The following is a 22,414-nucleotide window of genomic DNA, read 5'->3' as shown; positions in this document are numbered from 1 at the left end:
TCTTCCTCAACCTCTGCATACAGTGACATGCACAAGCCAAGGGTTTTATAAAAGCCCTTGAGCTGTAACAGAGCATGTTACACATGACACACTTTCATGTCCAGTCTTGCAGTTTCTGAATGTCTGTAGTTTATTACTAGAAAGTTTTCAGAGTTTTGTATCCTATGCTGCCTTAGTATGACAATCCAGAGTCATGTAGCGTTTGGGGATAGAAGAATGTTTTCAAATGAAGGTTTGTTGCCTTCTAATAATTGTAATTTGTTTAGCATGAATGGTTCTGCATTGATATCTATCCTTGTCATGCATACCTTTTGGTAATAGCTGGTTCACAAAGCTGACAACTTAGTTACAAATGGGTTAGGAGACTGCTTGCGCCTGTGGAGTTTGTGCTACCTTTTATCATCATCATCATCCTCATCATTTATTTATATAGCGCCACTAATTCAGCCAGTGCTGTACAGAGAACTCACACCAGCCCCTGCCCCATTGTAGCTTACAGTCTAAATTCCCTAACATACATACACACCGACCAAGAGAGACTAGGGACAATTTAATAGCAGCCAATTAACCTACTAGTATGTTTTTGGCTTGTGGGAGGAAACTGGAGCGCCCGGAGGAAACCGACGCAAACACGGGGGGAACATGCAAACTTCACACAGATAAGGTCATGAATAAAAGTCCTGTAAATATAGTACTTTTTCCGTCAGGACATCTCCTTCTTTCCTCCTATTAAAGAGGGAATCGATGCACACAGGTTTACTAGAGTGAGATTCTTCACTGCCCTGCTCTGCCAATTACCACTTAGCAGGGGAAAACCAGCCAATCACAAGTGTTTCCCACGCAGGACGCTTGTGATTGGATGACCAGTAAAGATGAGCCACAGGGATTCCCAGTTATAGTAATTTTGCACTGCTTGTTCGTAATAAGGGGTTGTTGTTTTCTTACAGGTATTCAGGGATACTATTTTTTACTATATTATTATAATGGGGAGAGGTCTTACGGAACCTCTGTCAATTATAGTGGGACCACTGGATTGGCAAAGTTGCCGATTCAGAGGTCCAAATCTTGTTAATCACCCGAGAGGCGTCTGAAAAGTCCCCAACAGTTTTAAGGCCAGGGCTGGTAGCGAGGTAACTGTTATAGAAGAAACCCGCCCATACTCTCTAGCACTCGGGCTAATTGAGGAGTGGCCGGGCCTGTTGCCCATCATTTCAATATTCATTGATATATTACATAGTGTGCTGTACATGAAGACTTTTGTACCACAGGTGTTTAGGTCACCTGCGAAAAGTGCTTCTCTGCCATACAGGTCTCATTAAAAGTACAAGCCTTTGGCTGAGCAGGAGCGCACTTCTAGATGCCCTCCAAACTATATAATAAAGCAGCTTCACAGACACAAAAGTGACACATTTAATAAAAACAGTATCAATGTTTTATGACTTTTATGCAGTGCAGCTTCTAAAGAGTTTTCCGTCTCTCCGCACATCGAGAGGCACTTTTACTTTTACAAAGGCTCCTCCCAAGTGCGCAGAGGCGATATGCACCATGATGTGCGATGGAACGACAATCAAGGGCAGCAGTGCAAAACCAAGGGGTTTTAAGGCATGTGCACTTTGGAAATGAGGTCCAGCATATCTGATATTACAGTACGGCTCTTAGGTGGATGATACCGTGGAGTCTGCAACCTGCATTATGCCTGAGATTTACTGCATTTTAAAATCAAAATGTTCAATTTGAAAAAAAGGGTATTTTGGCACGTAAAAATACTTACAGAGATTACAGTGGTCAAACAACTTATACTGTGCTGTTTTCCTTTATAAAAAAAAACAATGTTACATATTTTATCACTGCAGTGATAAAGTGTAGTGTAATATCTTTCCAGAAAGATATTACACCAAAAATATAAGTTCCAAATATGGCTAAATAAGGTTCTAAATACAGTCGAAGTAACATTTTATAGATTAAAAATACATGTTTAATTCGCTTAATTTATGAAATTCACGATGATTTAAAAATCAATGTTATTAATTTTTCTGCTGTCTTTTGGTGGAAATAAATCACTTAATAATGCTGCTTTCTTTTAACTTGCTTATCTGCAGAAAACAGACAATTGTTGGGGTTTTCACAGCTCCACTCACTTGACTCATTCATCACATGAGACCTTGGCAGGCAGCCATCTGTAATACTGCAATCAGGCTGTGTTTATGTTTAGGAGCATAGTTTGCAGAAGATTATAAGTGTAAATGCTGTATTCTAACCATAAGGTAACAGAAAATGAATCATGATGATTTCCTAGTAATCCTATCAGCTAGTAAATAAATAAATCTGCCCATTATTTTAGCCAAATGTTCCTCTTTTTAACAAGCAAGTGGTTATAGTCATCATATTTCCATCATATTCATCATATTTTACGAACATTAATTATATTTGATTATAAGATTTGCATGTAGCAGAAAATAAATAATGTAAAATATATCTGTAAATTTATGTTTGTTTCTTGATCAACTTGTTTCCAAGCCTTTGAGTGAAATGTGGGTTTGGTCACCTCAACTGTTAAATGTGTGGAAGGCAACACTATTACAGACACAAAACAGTCAGCAAATAGACATCAGCCCTTATTTAATTGGAGAGTCCAGTATTTCTTGATAATCTTGTCGCCCCAATCTCCCTAAGTAGAGTTTGTAACCAGCCAATGCAAAGACACTGATCATGATGACTGCCCCGCCTATGATGTCATAGACGCTGGGGAACATGCGCAACACAAGAAGTTGGAGAACCATGGCCACTACAATCTCCAGATGCTGCACTGTGCTGACCAACGCTGGGTGGAACTTGTACAAAGCATAATAAACACCAAGGAATGCTACAGTAGAACACAAGCAGATTGCAAGTAGGTAGCCCCAGGTTTCTCCATCCAGAGGGATGATTGGTTCTTGAAGGACAAACATAGTGCAGGCTCCCCACACACTTCCAGTCCACCCAAAGGTAAAAAGTGCTGTCCACATGCTGACCTTCTCTTTGATAGACCTGTAGACGATCATGGAGAGTGCCGTGGTAAGTCCAGCCATCACTGTCATAGTGTAACCAAAGGCTTCCTTCCAGACACCAAGAAAGGAATTCTCTTCATTGACAATATTTGATATCATGACCAAACATGCGCCAAATACACTGCAAACAACAGTGATTAAGTCAACATATGCCATGTGTTCGTCTAACAACAAGAAGGCCAGTATGGCACTGAAGACAGTAGTGGTCGCTCTCCACATGATTGTTCCATTGCTTGGAGGAACGATAGAGAAGGATGTGTAGGCACAAGTAATGGAAATAACATTGCACACTCCATAGAAGAATAACCGTAGTCTGTACCCGGGAGGTCCAAACGGAGCCTCATTATAGTAACAAACCATTATCACAGAAAAAACTTGCATAACAGAACGGATGAATAGTAACTCCAGAGAGGGCACTTTGGAGCGGTCAGAAACCAACCTGGTAATAAGTGCTACACACCCATGAGCCATTGCGGAGGCAAACAATACCGCCCATATTTTCCGAGATTGAAAGATAGAGGTGTCTGCAAAACTTTGTAGCTGCTGGGCAAGATCATTATCGGGATCTTCCATTTGTTTTGGCCGGGCATCCATAGTCCCAAAGAGTGTCCTTCCCTTCTTTTTGGCATCCCCTAATAATCTTTTTTTCGGGTTCTCCTCCACAAAACCCCCATTGTCTTCACTGGTGTCTTCATACCCCTCGTCTCCAGGTTGGGGGTAATGGGACATGTATTTAACGGTCACAGTGTTGGGATGTATTTTTACCCTTTTCTTTGTTGAGTATGGTTTGGATGGAGAACTTTCCATTGCTTCAAATAGTACTCTGAAAAGTGTACAAAAAATGATGTTATATAATTGTTTACAGTTTTATTTAAAATCAAGATTAGAACAAAACATATACAAAAAAACTGCTAAGGGAAGAAAGTGTTAGACCCGTTAGACATGTTATTATTGTTACTTAATGTACGTTGTTTTTAACTAAAACCAAGCATCGACCTGCAGCCTTTCAGGGCCTTCCACACTGTACACCAACATTTAAGCTAGTCTACCTCCCACCAACACTGCTCTTACACAGAAACCAGTGTAGGAGCAGAGCACCCACTTCTTGTTTAATCTGTACTCTAAATCATGGTGGTATCAGGACTCTTGGAAGATCCCAGGGAAATCCCAAAAGCCCTTCTCAAACACAGATAAAGGATAATGGATAGCAGTGCCTGAGGGACCTTAGGTTCTGTAATCTGAGAGCTGCTAAGAATATAAGGTAACCAACCTTTCAAATACACTAACGATGGGAGCAACCAGCGCTCAGTGTTGCTGTCTAATACGTTCACACACGTTAGGGGTATCTGTAAGCACTAATGTTTATAAGCATTATACACTTAACTATATACTGATGGGTGTTAATGTATTTATATTATATTTATTTATTATATATCCTACATTAGTCAGCATTAGTGTATACTGATATCCCTAACACATGTGTGGACACAGGGCCGGATTTACCACTATGCAACCTAGGCACCTGCCTAGGGCCTAGCGGCTCTCAGGGGGCCCAGCAGGGGGGATGGCAAGAGAAAATATAAAAAATAAAATAAAATAAAAAATGTGGCCCCTCCCCTGACACACGGGGGGGGGGGGAGGGCGGATTGTGCGAGTCGGGGGAGGGGGGTCAGGTGCCACCAGAGGGAGGAGGGGCTAGTGTGGTGGCTGATCTCCTCCCTCCTCTGTGTGGCCTGCTCTGTGTCACATGGGACGTGCACCACATGACAGGTGCCATTCCATGTGTGAAGAGAGGGAAGAGTGCACAGCTGGTGGATGCAAAAAGGTAAGTTGGGGGGTGTGTAATATATTGCTAGTGTGTGTGTATTATGTGTGTGTGTGTGAGGGGCCACTGTGTGTGTGTGTATTATGTGTGTGTGTGTGAGGGGCCACTGTGTGCGTGTATTATGTGTGTGTGAGGGGCCACTGTGTGCGTGTATTATGGGTGTGTGAGGGGCCACTGTGTGCGTGTATTATGTGTGCGTGAGGGGCCACTGTGTGCGTGTATTATGTGTGTGTGAGGGGCCACTGTGTGCGTGTATTATGTGTACGTGAGGGGCCACTGTGTGCGTGTATTATGTGTGTGTGAGGGGCCACTGTGTGTGTGTGTGAGGGGCCACTGTTTGTGTGTATTATGTGTGTGTGTGTGAGGGGCCACTGTGTGTGTGTATTGTGTGTATGTGAGGGGCCACTGTGTGTGTATTATGTGTGTGTGAGGGGCCACTGTGTGTGTATTATGTGTGTGTGTGTGTGAGGGGCCACTGTGTGTGTGTATTGTGTATATGTGAGGGGCCACTGTGTGTGTGTATTATGTGTGTGTGAGGGGCCACTGTGTGTGTGAAGGGGGGGGGCCCAAACCGATATCTTGCCTAGGGCCCCATGAGGTGTAAATCCGGCTCTGTGTGGACATATTAGACAGCACCACTGAATGTGATTGAGCACTGGATACTCTTATCATTAGCTTTCTAGGGGTCCCCCCAAGACTCTGATCTCTGCAATTAGCGGTCATGATAAAACACTAAGTGGATGCGTTTCTCTTATATCTGAGAAAACATCGCTAAAGTGCCAGGAATGAGTGTGTGACTGGTCCGTCAATACTGGGGGAATCCTGATCACCACACTTATTAATACAAAGGTGACCCCAGAAAAAATAAACAGGGACACACTAATTCTAATCCTTTTGTAATCATATAGAACATTTCAATTTAGACTCTCTGCAAGATTCTATTGAAAAAAAACTATATTTTTGTTATTTTTTTTATTAGTGGAACTAAGCACAGAATGTGAGAAAACTTATATTAATACACCATGTAAAACATTCTCAGGTCAGCTGTACAAAAAGCTTTTTAGTAAATGGGTAAATAGGAGTGTCAATCTAGACACCCTCAGTAAGGGTGCTACCATTAAACTCATTAGATTCATAATGATACAGCCTAAATAATAAACAAAAATCCAACTGGTAAATTAGAAATAATAATTTTATACTTCAGGCGATCATAAGATATCCAGGTGCAAATAAAAAAAATTTACTCAATCTTATTTTTGTATTGCTTGACTTAACCAAATCCATCATTACAATGTTAGGGGTAGATTTAAAAAGTTCTAAAATGTAAAAAAAAAACCAATTATAGAATTTTTGTGTTGTATTGAGATCTTATGAAAACTTGATGTACTGTAGTTTAGGGATACAATGGCAAGTGTCTTGGAGAGGGTTGGCTCCACCAAATGTGATATTTGCCCAATTCCCATTAATGTTACAATAATAGAAATGATCTTCCCTTATTACCTATTTCTATTAGAGAGAAACACAGGTAAAGAAGGGTACGATGAGTCATTATGTAGTGTACCTTGCCGCTAGCAGGCATTACCCATCTCGGAGACTATGGAGGTGTGGAGGCATTTATCACATTGCACACAGTTCTCATACATTTGGGACACGTGAAAGCTCATTCAGGACCACTAAAAAGCACAAGTTGATAGCACAAATGCTCCTTTGTGATGTGCAATTGCGCCTACATTTGTACTGGTCTAGGAGTTGGGCAGATCGGAGAGACATAGTACACCTAGTTTTGAGGGTAAACCAAGCAGTATTTTACAAGAAAAACGGAGAAGTTTAATATAATGAAGGAATGATTGTAATCTGGAAGTAGGTTGCACTTACAAATGACATTTTTACTATTTGCACCCTCCCGCAAAGCAAAGAGCTGCCCTCTAAATGCACACACACCGATAGTGGTTACCTTACAAATACTTTTACCAACATGCCCAATAACGATTAATTTGTGACATTTTTGGCCATCTTAAACCCAGGCTTGGGGCCACTCACATGGTGATTTCGTGCACATGATATTGCAGTGTGTATGGATAAAATAAGTCATTGCCCTCCACCCTGTACTTTTTTGTGCCTGGGCACCCACTGACACCTTTTTTTAACTCTTTAATGTCCATTCCAGACCAATTATAAGTTTAATAGTATTACTAACATGCCTCATACACCAAATATTTACAAGTAAGTCAAAAGACTATTGAACTTCATTGCATTATACAGCAAGCTCCTCACTACAAATAACACTATATCTCTGTGTAAGATCATGTTTAAGGGGTTACTCAACTCAAAATTATTTTACCGAATGATCAATTAGTATGCTGGAAACTGCAACCAAGTGGAATAACTGTTGATAGGACTAAAATCAACTGTTGAAAGTTCAGAAACACTCTGTTGCTGCAATCTGACAGAAATGTTGTGAATAACTGACCTTCCTTAGCAACATCTGTGACCGTGGATCCCACTGATTGTTTCCATGGTTACCAGTTTTGCTAGGGAAAGTCAGTTATTCACAGCGACATTGGAGATCATTTATGAAGCCTTAAACGGCTGATGCACAGTGCGAAATCAGCTTTTGTCCTGCCATGCGGAGAACTTTGCATAGGCCGAGAGGGGAAGTTGGACGTAGTGAGCGCGTTCCTTGCAAAGCACGTAGCAGGTGCACTAGTGAGCATCGTTTTGTGGAGCAGTGCAACAATGAGAGTTACTGAGTGTCTCTCAGCTGCAGCATGTACTGTACATGTAATTTAATAACTCCAAAATAACCACTCACTCAAGGACTTAATCTTGCTGTCACTCCTTTTTTGTAACTCACATTTAGGGGTATATTTACTAAACTGCGGGTTTGAAAAAGTGGAGATGTTGCCTATAGCAACCAATCAGATTCTAGCTGTCATTAATCTAGTGCATTCTACAAAATGACAGCTGGACTCTGATTGGTTGCTATAGGCAACATCTCCACTTTTCAAACCTGCAGTTTAGTAAATATACCCCTAAGTCTGAATGAAAAGCAAGAATATTGGTCATATACTTTATATATACTCTCCCACATAATCTACTTTTATACTGTCCTCACTAGCCCACCTATGCGTAGACTCTCTACTCTACAATTCCTTGTTTAGTTCTGTTACATTTGTAAATCCTTGCAAAGATTTCCTGTATAGGATAGAATTTGTAATAGGATTATTCACTATTTAGGGGCATATTCAATTAACTCGAATGTTCCTCCGAATATTGCAGCAATTTTTTTTCAGTACTACGGTTCCTCAACAATGCAGACTTCTCTTTGCACCCCTACGGGTGCCTTCGTGACCGTTCTGGAGGCACTCCGCGGCTAATTGAATATGGGCCATAAAGCCGTCGACATCAGTGTCCTGATCTAACACATTTGTTTAAAAATATCGATAGATCTGATCTCACCATGGCATACTCCTATCCTCCTCTCTCATTACTCCCCTTCAGTTCTTCTAAATTTTCTCTTACACATTTATTACACTTTATGCTAAGCTTCAAACTTTTAATTGCTCCCTCAAGGCACCTTTTTAGAGAGGGTTACTAATCATTCTTCAACAAGAACGGTATCAAAATTAGCCTGACTTTACTAACTGTACACATCAGCCAGCATTCTTATTCTTCTTGTAAGACTGACCACTCTATTCAGGATTCCTGATACATGCTCATATTAAAGCTAATGTAGGAACCGTAAAAGTGCACAGCAACACTGGAACACTTTTGTGATGTCATGTGCTTACTTTTGCAGAATTGCATTGGGTTTTAGTGGAAAGCACATGGATATGAGAGCCAAGATGGGAGCACCTCTGTTGTGTAAAACTTTGCACAGGCTAATGGGTGGAATATCGCAGATTTCTGTTCACCTTCTAGCTGTACTTTCATGAGAGCAGGCATTTCTAAGCACTCTTCCAACAATGTAACAAAAACTGTCAAACACAGGTGACGTGTAGCAAGTACAATACCAGGGATCAGGAACCAGAGAATAGCCAAATACAATGCCAGAGATCTGGAACTAGAGAGCAGCCGAATACAATGCCAGGAATCAGAAAGCAGGGAGCACAGCAACCAGGAAGCTTGTGCATAACGCTGCCAGTGGCAAAGGTATGCAGGCAGGAGAGGTCTTAAATAGTGCAGTTCACCAATTAGCTATCAGAGGAAGGTACACCAGCACCACAACTCAGAACTATTTGAGAGCAAGGATGCAGAAATCAGTTCTTCAGAGGGAGACACACCAGCTCTCCAGCTCAGACTTAATCAAGCAGCTTATCCCTAACACATTTTGACCTCTGACTTCATTGACATAGGTGGCGTGGAAAGTACTCAACTGGAGATTTTGGTAGTATACTATGCTGGCAGATCAAATACAATAATTATTATCAAACTAATTACCATTACACATTACAGTGGTGGGGGTTATAGTGATAGATATTGAATGCTTAAGTAGCAGTCACGACAAGTACTGCCCTATCTACTGCTATTAGTTCTCTGAAAGAGAAGTTTGCACCAATGTTTATTAGGGTTTATTTGCTATCATAGGTTTAAATATGCACATTACATCTTCTGATCTACGTGCCCCATGAACCAACTGGAGATGCATGAAAATGCAGCGCAGATTAATTGTTGTTGATTTCCCCGGCATAAGCCCCGCCAGGACTAAATACACCAATTGGCCAACAGAATTAAGACGTGTGGAAATAAGTTTGGCTAGAATTTTGACATCTGAGCCCAGGGGGTAAATGTATCAAGCTGCGATATTGAATTTCCAGTGATTTTGTCAGGCGAGATTAAAATTGCCGATTTATTGACTGGCGATTTGATGTAAAATCGTCAGAGATGTGTTTCTTTCAAAATTGCCATTTTCAAAATCATTACAAATCACAGAGCCAATTCTTTACCACTCTAGTTATACAAATTACCAAATGTATTAAGCTGCAATTCAAAATCCCCTAATACACCACGCTGCTTTCTATAGAGATTGGCAAACGCTTCACTGTTACACTGCAGGGCAATGTTATTATTACAGCAGGCACAATGGAAGTTTAAATAAACCATCTTTTTTGTTGTAGAGAGGCAAAAAGGATTAACAAGTATTTGTGTGCTACATGAAAAAACAGCCAGTATTTATCATATGTGCAAAATAAAAAACTAATTTGCACCGCTTGCATTGTAACATGGTTTTGTCCAGGAGAAAACTATTTTTTTGTGCCTTACTTTCCTTCCTGAATCAGGTCCATGGTATAAGACTTTAGCTTAAGAGTCCATAGACTGCATGTCTTGTGGTCCTGAGCTTAATGTTATTCCCATCACTGGAGATCACTCGTAAGGAAAATTCTGCCATTAGAGTAAGAGACAAAAAGAGCAGCAAAAAAATAAGAATCATCATTATAGAGCCAGAGTCAGAGCCACTTTGCCGACCTCCCTGTTCCATATCGCACTCTACCGACTCTTTCTCAGGAAGAGACCTTCTTTTTGTAGGTGAGTCATCTTCTGACTCTACATCACATTCCTGTACAACTCTTTTCAACTCCTGCTCCAATTCTAAAGCATCCAACCAACAGGTATCATCATCCGACTCAGATAACGCCTTGTATCTATTGGAAGTAACTATTACTTCTACGTCTGCTCCTCCCTGAACTTTTTTATTTTTACCTGGTTTTTGGACAAGCCTCCATTCACCTTCAGGCTTTTGAGAGGATTTATCTTTTCTCCTCCTCCTATTCCATGTTCCCTTAATCTCTCCGGAAGCCGACACTGTTGTAGAAGAAGACAGTTGAACTGGCTGTTGCTCAACTTGCGGAGCATTTTCTATTGGACACTTTCTGGCTGTGATGCTCTTGACGTATCAGCTACATGACCAGACTTCCCACATATGAATCATGTCCTGGGCTGGCCTGCATAGAAGCGTACCCCTCTCTCACGTCCAATGAAGAAAGAAATTAGCACCATCCATATCTTTATTCTTTAAGTCTGACACTACATCTCAATGCCTCCTGAGCCTGATCACAATGTCCTGAGCTCACTGCTTCATTCCAAAAATATAATGTTATGCTGACTGTGTCTGGCTTGGAGAATGGAATAAAACTAAACTTCTTCCAGCCCACTACACCCCTAAACTTGCTGAAATTTGCCTAGAATCTACCACACATGGTGTAAAACTCACATAATACCATTGTCTATCTGGTAGGCTTATTACTGCTAATATGTTTGCTGGTAATACAATAACTCTTATATGACATATATTCAGTCTGGTAATTCTTCTTGGGTACCTTTGTTTCTGAATCTGACCACATTCCACCTCCTAATGGCCGGGCCTGTATAGTTCCTATTAGAACTAAATGTTGGTTCCCCACGGCTCCAAGCGTTCCCAGGAGAAACCCGTCCAGATCCACTACTTGTATTACTTCCTTGTGTACCATTCTGTGTATGATCCAGAGCAGACTGACTACTCACTGTTGTGGGTATAGGTGTATCTGCCTATACCTGAGACTGTCCTGCTCCAGATAAAGGAGGGAGATCTAGTGTAGTGTTCTCTACTGAGACTTCCATCTCATCTCTCTCAGTATTCTGATCCCCTGATTGCTCCACTAGTTGCTCTATTTCTTTGGAGGTTTCAACGTCCCATATTGATTGCAAACCTTCCTCATTTTCATTTACCACCTCTTGTATGTTACCATCTGTATATTCTACTTCATAAGCAGCAACACCATTATTATGCATAAAATGTGCATCATTATCATTATACATAACAGGAGTCTCCTGTATACAATGCTCAGGTATTTCTTCACAGAGATCCAATTTCCTGAGGTGTGCTGACATCTCCGCTCATCAGTTGTTTAAAACTGTCCCTCGGGAACGGAGGTGTTTGTACTGGACTTGGGCTTTCTCTCTGCTGCTTTACCACTGCTGTGTGTCTCTTGTTGTACAAGTCTACTTCCTTAAAGGAACAACTGGCCTCCTACTGGTCTCCTCTGTGACAGCTGTGCATCATCTTTGAGGTCTTCAGACTCAGATTCACATGAAGAACTGGACTTTGGTTCCATATTCTGTTTCTCTTTCTGACCTCTTTATTTGTACCCTGGGTTTTATATACTTCTCCAACAGTCCCAACTGCTCTAAGACAGAATCAATGCCTCTTACAACAATTGCAAGGTCTACACTTAATGAATTGAGTTTACCATCATATAAAGCCTCTTTGCTTGGATTTGAATCTTTTAGTTTATAAACACATTCAGTCTGTTTTTGTATTGTCTGCTTTCTTTTCTTTAAGGCCTCCATTTTTTTTTTTTTAACAAGTGCAGGGATTTTATCTGCTAGGTGCAGCACAGGTGCACGCTCTGCCCCATTAAGATCCTGACTCTGCATTGAGGTTTCTCCTGACTGTTTAAAACCACTCAACCCATTTGATGTTTCTGGCCTTGGAGAATGTCTTCCCTTAGTCATGTCCATATCTCCTATATATCTTCCTGCCACATGTCTCTCAGCGACAGCTATATAAGTCTGCAGTGTTTTGCAAGTTGTAATCGCCATCATCGCTGCTCCCATATGGTCAGGATCTCCATATTGCAGCCTGGATCCTGGGTTTGTTGCAGTTGCAGCTTTACCATTACTTTGCTTCACTGGCACCAATGGCTTCTCTGCAGATTGCAGCTTAGGGGGGTCCACTGACACAAGCTTTGTCACCTTTTTAGTGCTGCCAAGATAACCTCCACCTAACTGGGATCGAGTGCGAGCTGGGTGCACCAGACTAGTTACAAGCACTTGCTGATGCAGGATTTCTTGCATATTCTGTCTTTCCAGGGATGTTCCCCTCTGTCTCTGGGGGAGGGGTAATTTGCACACCAGGTGAGTTTGCTGCACATTGTTTGCCCTCCTGTGCTCTTTGCCGTTTTTGTTGTGTACTTTCCTTTGCTTTTCCCTGTATTTGTTGCATTTCTTCTTGAAGCTTCTGCTTTCCCTTTGTTTGAAGCTGTTGCATTTGCTGTTCCATTTATTCGCAGCTAGTTTGACTTTCCAAACCTTTGTCTTGTTTGGTAACTGCACTTTCTGTGTCACATTCTCTTTCTTTCCTTCACCTTTATCTTTTTCCACAACCACTGGTGACATTCACCACATTATCTGGCTGAGAAATAACTTGAGGTTTTGAAAGCACAGCTGTTTGGGGCTGGGAATTGTCTCCCAGAACAGGCCCAGAGGCCTGGGGTTTGCCTTTGGAGTTTCCCAGCCCTGTATTTGCACCAGACATCAGACAAGCACTAACCACACTTCCTATCAAGAGTTAGAGGTAGGGGCTACAATGAAGGTAGTAGGAGAAGTGGCTGTGTGGCATACTGCCATATACACTCCCACTTTGAGCGCTGCATAAGTCTATAAAAATGTTAGCCATAAACCTCACTAAATACCCTTTAAAGACATGTCAGGGAAAATTTACTAAAGAGTAGTTTGGCAATTTTATGAGTGACTTAAAAACGGTCAGATTTGCTAAATGGTAAACCAGAATCCATGTTTTTTTCAAAAGCCACATTACCTATCGCCGTCCCGATTATTATACATGTGAAATTTATCACACTGTGGATTACCAAACTGCCGGAAAACCAACCTGAAATCCCACCAGAAGAAAGAGGTGGCTCTTATAACCGCATGCTGTTGTATCATCTGTTGGATGCATAATTTCATTCAGTAATAACAGATTAAATAAATACAGAAAGCAATTTGTAAAAGACCTTCCCTCCCCTTCTTTAACAGTCCGTGCTACTCAGATCATCCGTCAGAGACCACTCCTGATACTCCTATTAAGTAGGTGGGCTTAAAAGATATAAAATAACTTGGTGACGAGCTCCTCGGAAGAATTCCGCTTAGCCAATTTTATTTTTTTATTTTTTCATTTTTTTTCCCTTATGGATTTCATTGAATCAAGACATGAAGAAAATACCAGATAGTTATTTATTAAGGACACTGAACTCCAGAAAATATTATTTGAGAAATAATATTAAAAGTAAAAAGTGAGACAAAATAATTATTTATTTCACAGACTAAGGGACACAATTAATGTACTATAACACTAAGTGGCACAATTAATATATCATAATACTAAAGGGGCATCAACACTTTATTAGTACAATATTGGGGCACAAAGACTTTATTAGAATCCTAAAGCCACACAAACAGTTTTTAGAATATTAAGGGGGGCACAAACACTTTATTAGAATACTTAGGGGAGGCACAAACACTTTATCAGAATATTTATGGGGGCACAAACCCTTTATCAGAATCCTAGCTAGACACAAACACTTTATCAGAATCCTAAGAGGGCACGAACACTTTATAAGAATACTACAGAAGCACAGACACTTTATTAGAATCATAAACAAGCACAAACACGTTATTAGAATCCAAAGGGGGCACAAACACTTTTTTGGAATCCTAAGTGGGCACAAACACTTTATTAGAATACTTAAGGGGCCACAAACACTTTACTAGAATACTAAAGGGGCACAAACACTTTTTTAGAATCAGAAGAGGGCACAAATACTTTATTAGAAGCCTAAGATGGCACAAACACATTATTAGAGTACTTAAGGGGGCACAAACATTTTGCTGGAACACTAAGGGGTCATAAACACTTTACTAGAATACTAAGGGGACACAAACACGGTATTAGAATATTAAGGTGGCATATACACTTTTTTATAATCCTAATGGTTCACAAACACTTTACTAGAATACTATGGGAGCACAAACACCATATTAGAATACTATGGGGGCACAAACACTTTATTAGAATACTAAGGAAGCACAAGCTTTTTATTAGAATTCAAAGAGGGCACATATACTTTATTAGAATCCTAGTGGTTCACAAACCCTTTACTAGAATATTATGGGAGCACAAACACTTTATTAGCCTAAGAAGGAACAAACACTTTATTAGAATGCTAAAGAGGCACAAACACTTTACTAGAATACTGTGGGAGCACAAACACTTTACTAGAATACTAAGGGGGCACAAACATTTTGCTAGATAGAATACTAAAGGGGCACAATTACTGTGTTAGAATGCCAAGAGGGGCATAAACACTTAGATTAGAATCTTAAGAGTGCACAAACAAGCTAAAGGGGCACAAACACTTTATTAGATTTCTAAGGGGGCATAAACACTGTATTAGAATATTATTGAGGCACAAACACTTTATTAGAATGCGAAGATGGACACAAATGCTTTATTAGAATCCCAGAGGGGGCGCAAACACTTTATTAGAATACTTAAGGGCCTTAAACAGTTTATTATAATCCTAGGAGAATACTAAGGGGACACAAACACTTTATTCAAATACTTAGATGCCTCAAACAGTTTATTAGAATACTAAGAAGGCAAAAACACTTTATTATAATGCTAAAGGGGCACAAACACTTTACTAGAATACTGTGGAAGCACAAACACTTTACTAGAATACTAAGGGGGCACAAACACTTGACTAGAATACTAAGGGGGCACAAACACGGTATTAGAATACTATGGGGGACACAAACACTTTACTTGAATAGTAAGGGGGTACAAATACTGTGTTAGAATGCCAAGAGAGGCATAAATACTTAGACTAGAATACTAAGGGGGCACAAACACTTTAATAGAATACTAAGGGGGCACAATCACTTTACTAGAATACTAAGGGGGCATAAACACTGCATTAGAATATTATTGGGGCACAAACACTTTATTAGAATGCGAAGATGGACACAAACGCTTTATTAGAATCCAAGCGGGGGCGCAAACACTTTATTAGAATACTTAAGGGCCTTAAACAGTTTATTATAATCCTAGGGGGGCACAAACATTTTATTCAAATACTTAGATGCCTCAAACAGTTTATTAGAATACTAAGAAGGCAAAAACACTTTACTAGAATACTAAGGGGGCACAAACACTTTACTAGAATACTAAGGGGGCACAAACACTTTACTAGAATACTAAGGGGGCACAAACACTTTACTAGAATACTAAGGGGGCAGAAACACTTTACTAGAATACTAAGGGGGCACAAACACTTTACTAGAATACTAAGGGGGCAGAAACACTTTACTAGAATACTATGGGGGCACAAACACTGTGTTAGAATCCTAAGAGTGCACAAACATTTTATTAGAATACTAAGGGGGCACAAACACTTTACTAGAATACTAAGGGGGCAGAAACACTTTACTAGAATACTAAGGGGGCACAAACACTTTACTAGAATACTAAGGGGGCAGAAACACTTTACTAGAATACTATGGGGGCACAAACACTGTGTTAGAATCCTAAGAGTGCACAAACATTTTATTAGCATACTTAGGGTCACAAACAGTTTACTAGAACCCTTGCGGGGGACAAACACTTTATTCAAATCCTAAGGAGGCACAAACACTTTATATAAATCCTAAGGGGGTGCAAATACTTTATTAGCATATTAATTAGACACAAACTTTTTATTGAAATACAAAGGAGGACTACACTTGTAATGCACACTTGTGCGACTGTACATAGAAGGGCAACTAAAGTGGTGCATGGTCTACAGCACAAATCTTATCTGGAAAGACTAAAAGATCTTATGATGTATAGTTTGAAGCAGAGAAGGGAAAGGGGGGAGATGATAGAAACTTTCAGATATATCAAGGGTTTGAACAAGGTACAGGAGGGAAACATTCTTCAAAGGAGCAGAAGTATTAGAACACGAGGACATGAAACTGGAGGGAAGTAGGTTTAGAGGAAATTTGAGGATGAGTGGTAATTTGAGGATAGTTTGAGGATAGTGGATAAGTGGAATAGCCTCCCATCAGAGGTGGAAGAGGCTAATACAGTAGAACTGATTAAACATGCTTGGAGTAGACATAAGAATATCCATATAAAGAACAAAGGATCAAATATGGTTTGAGGTTACTATAGGTTAATAAAACAATGGGCAGACTAGATGGGCCAAGCGGTTCTTATCTGCGGTCAAACTCTATGTTTCTATGCCAGCTATGTGCACTATATTTGAACATTTTAACCCTGTAACCCACTGACCACGGGTACCAGGAGGGGCCCACCTTACTACCAGGGATCTCTTTAAATGCAGTTTTGCTCTGCAGTTTTCCCTAAACTGCATGGCGTTTGGGTGAAACCTCATGCAATTTAGGGGTTTTCAATCCACCACAATATCAGGTACAGGACATATCTCCAGTTACGTCTCTCTTTGCACTTCACATATAAGTGTATAATTCTGGTACAAACAGGTAACAGGTAAAAAAAACAATACTGTGGTGTTCAATATATTATATAACCTCTATTTTCTCTGTATTTTAAGCTTTAATTACAAATCAAAGTGTCAATGGAAAAAGAAAAAAATACATTTCTCATCCACTGCAGTAACAAAATTAAAAATGTAGACTTAACCTACATTTATAAATTAGTCTACACGTGTCATACAACCGCTTTAAAGCATTAATGGTTTTGAATTAGGTTTATTTTGTGTGTAATGTAACAGATTTCATATACAATACAATTACCTTCACTTACACATGAACCATTTTCTACTATATTTTGTAGTGAGTTTAATAATTGCAATAATTCACTTGATGGACATATTCCATTTTAGCCAGTTAATAAAAATTGGAATGACTGTTATAAAATTACTGCCCATTTGCAGATATATATTTTGTATTCACTTCTATGTTTAAAAAAGGACATTGCTTAAATACACCATTTTCTAATAATAAGCTGTTTTGTGTAGTCACAGTAACTGATTCAAACACATCCCTAGGATTACATGGTGTCATTGTTTTTCGTACACAAAAAAGGTAATGTTATACCTAACCCTGCTACAACAAGTCCAAAGATTCTGTAACCCGTAGCAACCAATGCCTTTACTTGTATTGTCTAATTTGCACTATTTCAATTATAATTAAATGGTTGCTATGAGATACTACCCATGTATACTTTTTATACTGTTCAACAACAGACACATATGTGCTTAATACAAATAATAAAGTAAAATAAGAACTGAACTATGAGCTAGCAATTCAGTCTGATCTGATTAAATTGGCATTATACCTAAGTTTTCCTTTTTAAAAAAAAAACATTTCTTCTATAGCACTATTCATGTTGCATAAAACAAGAGTGAAACCAACAAATGTAAAGGCAAGCAGGTATTTAACAATTTCCCTTATTTTGGTCAATGTGTTTACTATTCTTTTCTAAGGGAGGAATTTATGAAACTGCGGGTTTGAAAAAGTGGAGATGTTGCCTATAGAAACCAATCAGATTCTAGTTACCATTTATTTAGTACATTCTACAAAATGACAGCTAGAATCTGATTGGTTGCTATAGGCAACATCTCCACTTTTTCAAACCTGCAGCTTGATAAATTTACCCCTAAGGCTGATATTTAATTTATCCTCCACTGAGAAACCAATATGGCTGCTTCCGGTAATGTTAATCAATGAAATTGTGTAGAGCTTTACTAGATATTTGTTTCTGCTACTGTGGATTTAACACATCATAAGTAATGATGATAGTCTGTAAAGGTTACCGCTTACAGGAAACATTTATAGCAGTGGTGTAGGGACTCACGTACCCTAGGCTAGTGTTTTATCTGTGGTTCAGTAGCTGAATTTGCTACATGGTGATTACAGTTTGCATGGCTGTTATCATAGACATCAGTGTAAACATATCCTCAGTACAATATTGAAGCGATGAAAGCAGGATATTCTATTTCTGATGTGTTCAACATTCCTGAGAGTACCATAGAGGTCAATGGATTGTATAATAGGTATTTCAAGCATTAAACACAGTCAAAGGCAGCACAAGTAAAACAGTGTCATTTTACATATTTTGTACAAGTCCTAAGATAACTGAAATAACTAGATAATTCAATATCTACATTCATGAAATGCTCATGTTATTTTACTAGAGAAAAATGGATTATTAACAGCACTTCACTTTCAATTGCAGCTAGAAAATTCTTACATCAACTATACACTGGTTGATACAATGTAACTAATAGACCAAATATTAAGCATTAATCCAGCACTATTTGTCTCTTATAGACCCAATAAAATAAGGAACAGGAAGGTACTTATATTTGGTGATTGGTGAAAACAGTCTTCATAAAGCCTCAGTTTTGAGTATGAGCATAAAACGAGAAAACAAAAACAAATAATAATGCAACACTGTAAGGATATAAGCGTATTCAAATTATTCACACTACAGTATAGCTAAACAATTATTATATTTGTGATCCAGGTGTCTGTGGGGACTATAATACCCCTCTGGTGATTCAACTTACAAAATGCACACTTGTGTCTATGCATCAAACATGTGATCTTAACACCCACTATCCAACATGTACACCCCCTATGGATAACACACAGGATATCTTCTGGAGATTTTCATATAGAGTAGCCTTTAGAGTATTCCTCAACCAGGGTTTTGAAACAAAGACTTAGGGGTATTTTTACTAAACTGTAGGTTTGAAAAAGCGGAGATGTCGCCTATAGCAACCAATCACATTCTAGTTATTATTTATTTAGAACATTCTACAAAATGACAGCTAGAATCTGATTGGCTGCTATAGGCAACATCTCCACTCTTTCAAACCCAGAGTTTAGTAAATATACCCCTTAGTGATATATGTCTCATTACTACATCACATACACAATGCGAAAAAAAAAAGAGAAGAAAAATATCTAGTGTAATATATATTTCAAGTCAATAGAATGGTTTTATGAATTCACTAGATATACACTTATATATACAAAAAATACTAAAATAAATGTTCCCCCTACATGAGTGATCTGGCCTTATCACATCAATATTGTGTTCTTCCCACACAATCAAAGCACAGGATTTAGTGAATAATGCATTTAGATATAGGCAAAGCAGCTACTGTCTTGCTTGATCTCCCACAGCAAACAGTTTAAGCTGTTTTTTAATGGTGTGACTGTGTCGCTTAACGTCATATGTGCAGCTGGGCACTGACAATAGCAATAACACTTAATGTAGAAGCAGATGACATCCACTAGCGCCACACAGCCTGTATCTTCTGCAAACAGTTGTAAAACCTTGGCTACTATTTGTTCTTAAATACCCAGGGTATATTCTTATCTCTCAACACCATTCTAAATTCTTTATGCTACATTTGGCTGCCAGTCTGCCTCCAGTCCGCATGGTTTAGTCTGCCTATATTTCTATGAAACACATTTTACCTTTTTTTATAAAATATATTAATCAAACGTCCATGCACCGTTGTCCATCTCTTTATCTAACTATGAAAAATACATGAATCAGTGTGTTTTGAGACAGACTACACTGAATGGCAACATGTTTCCTCTACACATACATATTTTTTTTGGACCCCAGACTCTATTGATTTGGCTCATACAAGTTATAACTCCATCCACAATCTACAGATGTCTCACTATCAGTAATATTATTATTCTGCGTTCTCTTGGTTTGCTGTCAAAACCACTTTATTGCCCCATTTGCTGTACTAAATATATTAAGATGACAGCATAAGCGCAGTAAGATTACATTCCCATTACATCCTCATCCATATTTTAAGGCTTGGTGAAAAAAAACAATGATTCATTCAAAAAAACAAGGAAGCACAAATATATCTGCAGGATGTTATTTATGTCACATAACTGCAAGGTTTCTTTTATTACAAACATTAGACATCTAATCATTTGTTTAGTTCCCTTCTACTTATTTGGATAAAAACCTTGTATGCAATATGGGATATGTAATAGGTATGTAAACCATGCTTACTTAATAACTACAATAAAAAAAATCTACAACAAAGAAATAGAGAAGCAGGAAAAGAAAATATAATATCTGAGAATTAAAGAATTAAAGTGTAAAGTAAATTTTGGGTTAGAAACAGCACATTGTGCATAGATTTACTGATACTTAATTGCATTAAAGACTTAAATGAAAACATTATTGCATTCAGTTGACACAACAGTGTTTGTATTCTGCTTTACAAAGGATTGATCCAGCGTTTATAATAATGAAGTCAGTTTCCATAATTTATATTATGATCGTTTCCCTCCAACGACCTAGATCTTACCAAGGCAGATAACCTAGCCAAATAGAGTGGCACACTAGCCAGGTAGACTGGCACACTAGCCAGGTAGATCAGCACACTAGCCAAGCAGACTGGCACACTAGCCAGGTAGACTGGAACACTAGCCAGGTAGAATGGCACACTAGCCAGGTAGAATGGCACACTAGCCAGGTAGATCAGCACACTAGCCAGGTAGACTGGCACACTAGCCAGGTAGACTGGCACTCTCCATCCGCATTGGCATGAAGGTAATGGGTACACATTGTGGTGTGTTAGAAGTGGTGCAGGAGCGCTTCAGCACTAAGGACAGCGGAGGGAAAATATCAGCACCAAGGACATAGCTCATGTCGACCTCCAGTCTCCTTGTGAGCAGCTGGGTGCCTCGGAGCTAACATATTCCAAGACAAAGATTACTGGTAACGAGCCAAGACCTTTATGCCATCATCTGCACTATCCCACTATCACTATACAGCCCCCCCTCACAATCCTCAATGGAGATACATTCACCCGCACACATACCCTGAGCAGCCCATCATTACCTCTGGTTGGATCAGGTGGAGTTTGCACACAGAGGTGCCGGTGGCTTCACAAGGAAAGAGTTCTGTTGCATTGGGAGGGAGACATCTCCAGCTGACTTTCTTATCCTCCTATAATACCTTTAATGGACCGGGACAGTGCTATGGAAAGCCCTCCAATATTTCCTCTCTATGTCTACTGGGAGCTGCTGTTCTGTGTAGAGGAAAGTGACGATAGGAGGGCAGTAAGATCTCCCCACCTCCTACATCCCCCTCCCTCACCCTGTGTATCTCGCTCTTCTTTCTGATTGCATTTGTCAAACATGCACGAAAGGAAATAGGGACGGAGGTTGCAGCTGGAGGGGAGACTGTGAGAGAGCGACAGAGCTGCATGAATGGTACTAGGGCCATCTGCGCATGCGCACAGGGGCTCGGGGGGCATCTGGCACGCCTGTCATAAGCTGTTTGTTCCCTTATTATCTGTGCAGGGAAACCTTCCTTCTCCTATTATCCCTCTTGTTCATTTGCTGTTTAACCCTTGCACTGCCAAACGACTTTGTGATTGTTCAGAATTGTGCATCACAATGAATGCCCTTGGCCTTGGGTTTACACTGGACACAACCGGGATTTATTTTTGTCCATCATCTGTTGGAGAAATCAAACAGTGGGCACAGATATTGCATTTAAATAGGGATCAATAATCAATTAGGAACCATCTGTCAGTGCAACATTCGTTTTGCATTCAATTGACCGAAGTCAACAGAGTCTATATGGCAGATAGGACGCTTGTCTGTCACAGTCTGTTATTTATAACCGGCAGATCATATTACAGCAGGTTGTTAGTGCACTGCTATAATTTAATTATGTACAGTCTGGCGCTGAAACTCTCTATAGTTAGCC

General features: G+C 39.6%; 1 protein-coding gene across 1 annotated transcript; it reads right to left on the bottom strand.

Moving 5' to 3' along the window:
• Window positions 1-1,912: 1,912 nt before the first annotated feature.
• SLC35G2 (solute carrier family 35 member G2) lies at window positions 1,913-21,815 on the bottom strand. Its single transcript, XM_075200512.1, has 2 exons — window positions 21,539-21,815; window positions 1,913-3,870 (listed from the first exon to the last, which is right to left on the bottom strand). The coding sequence occupies exon 2, from the start codon at window positions 3,852-3,854 to the stop codon at window positions 2,616-2,618; it is 1,239 nt and encodes a 412-aa protein (XP_075056613.1). The 5' UTR covers window positions 3,855-3,870; window positions 21,539-21,815; the 3' UTR covers window positions 1,913-2,615.
• Between the last annotated feature and the right edge of the window lie 599 nt (window positions 21,816-22,414).

This window comes from Mixophyes fleayi, chromosome 3, assembly GCF_038048845.1.
Source record: "Mixophyes fleayi isolate aMixFle1 chromosome 3, aMixFle1.hap1, whole genome shotgun sequence".
In the NCBI taxonomy this organism is placed as follows: domain Eukaryota; kingdom Metazoa; phylum Chordata; class Amphibia; order Anura; family Limnodynastidae; genus Mixophyes; species Mixophyes fleayi.
Note: the sequence above shows the minus strand (reverse complement) of the source record. Positions and strands in the feature narration are given on the sequence as shown.

Bases quoted from the DNA above. Each gene is read 5' to 3' on its own strand.
- SLC35G2 (XM_075200512.1), bottom strand. From the start codon at position 3,854: ATGGAAAGTTCTCCATCCAAACCATACTCAACAAAGAAAAGGGTAAAA.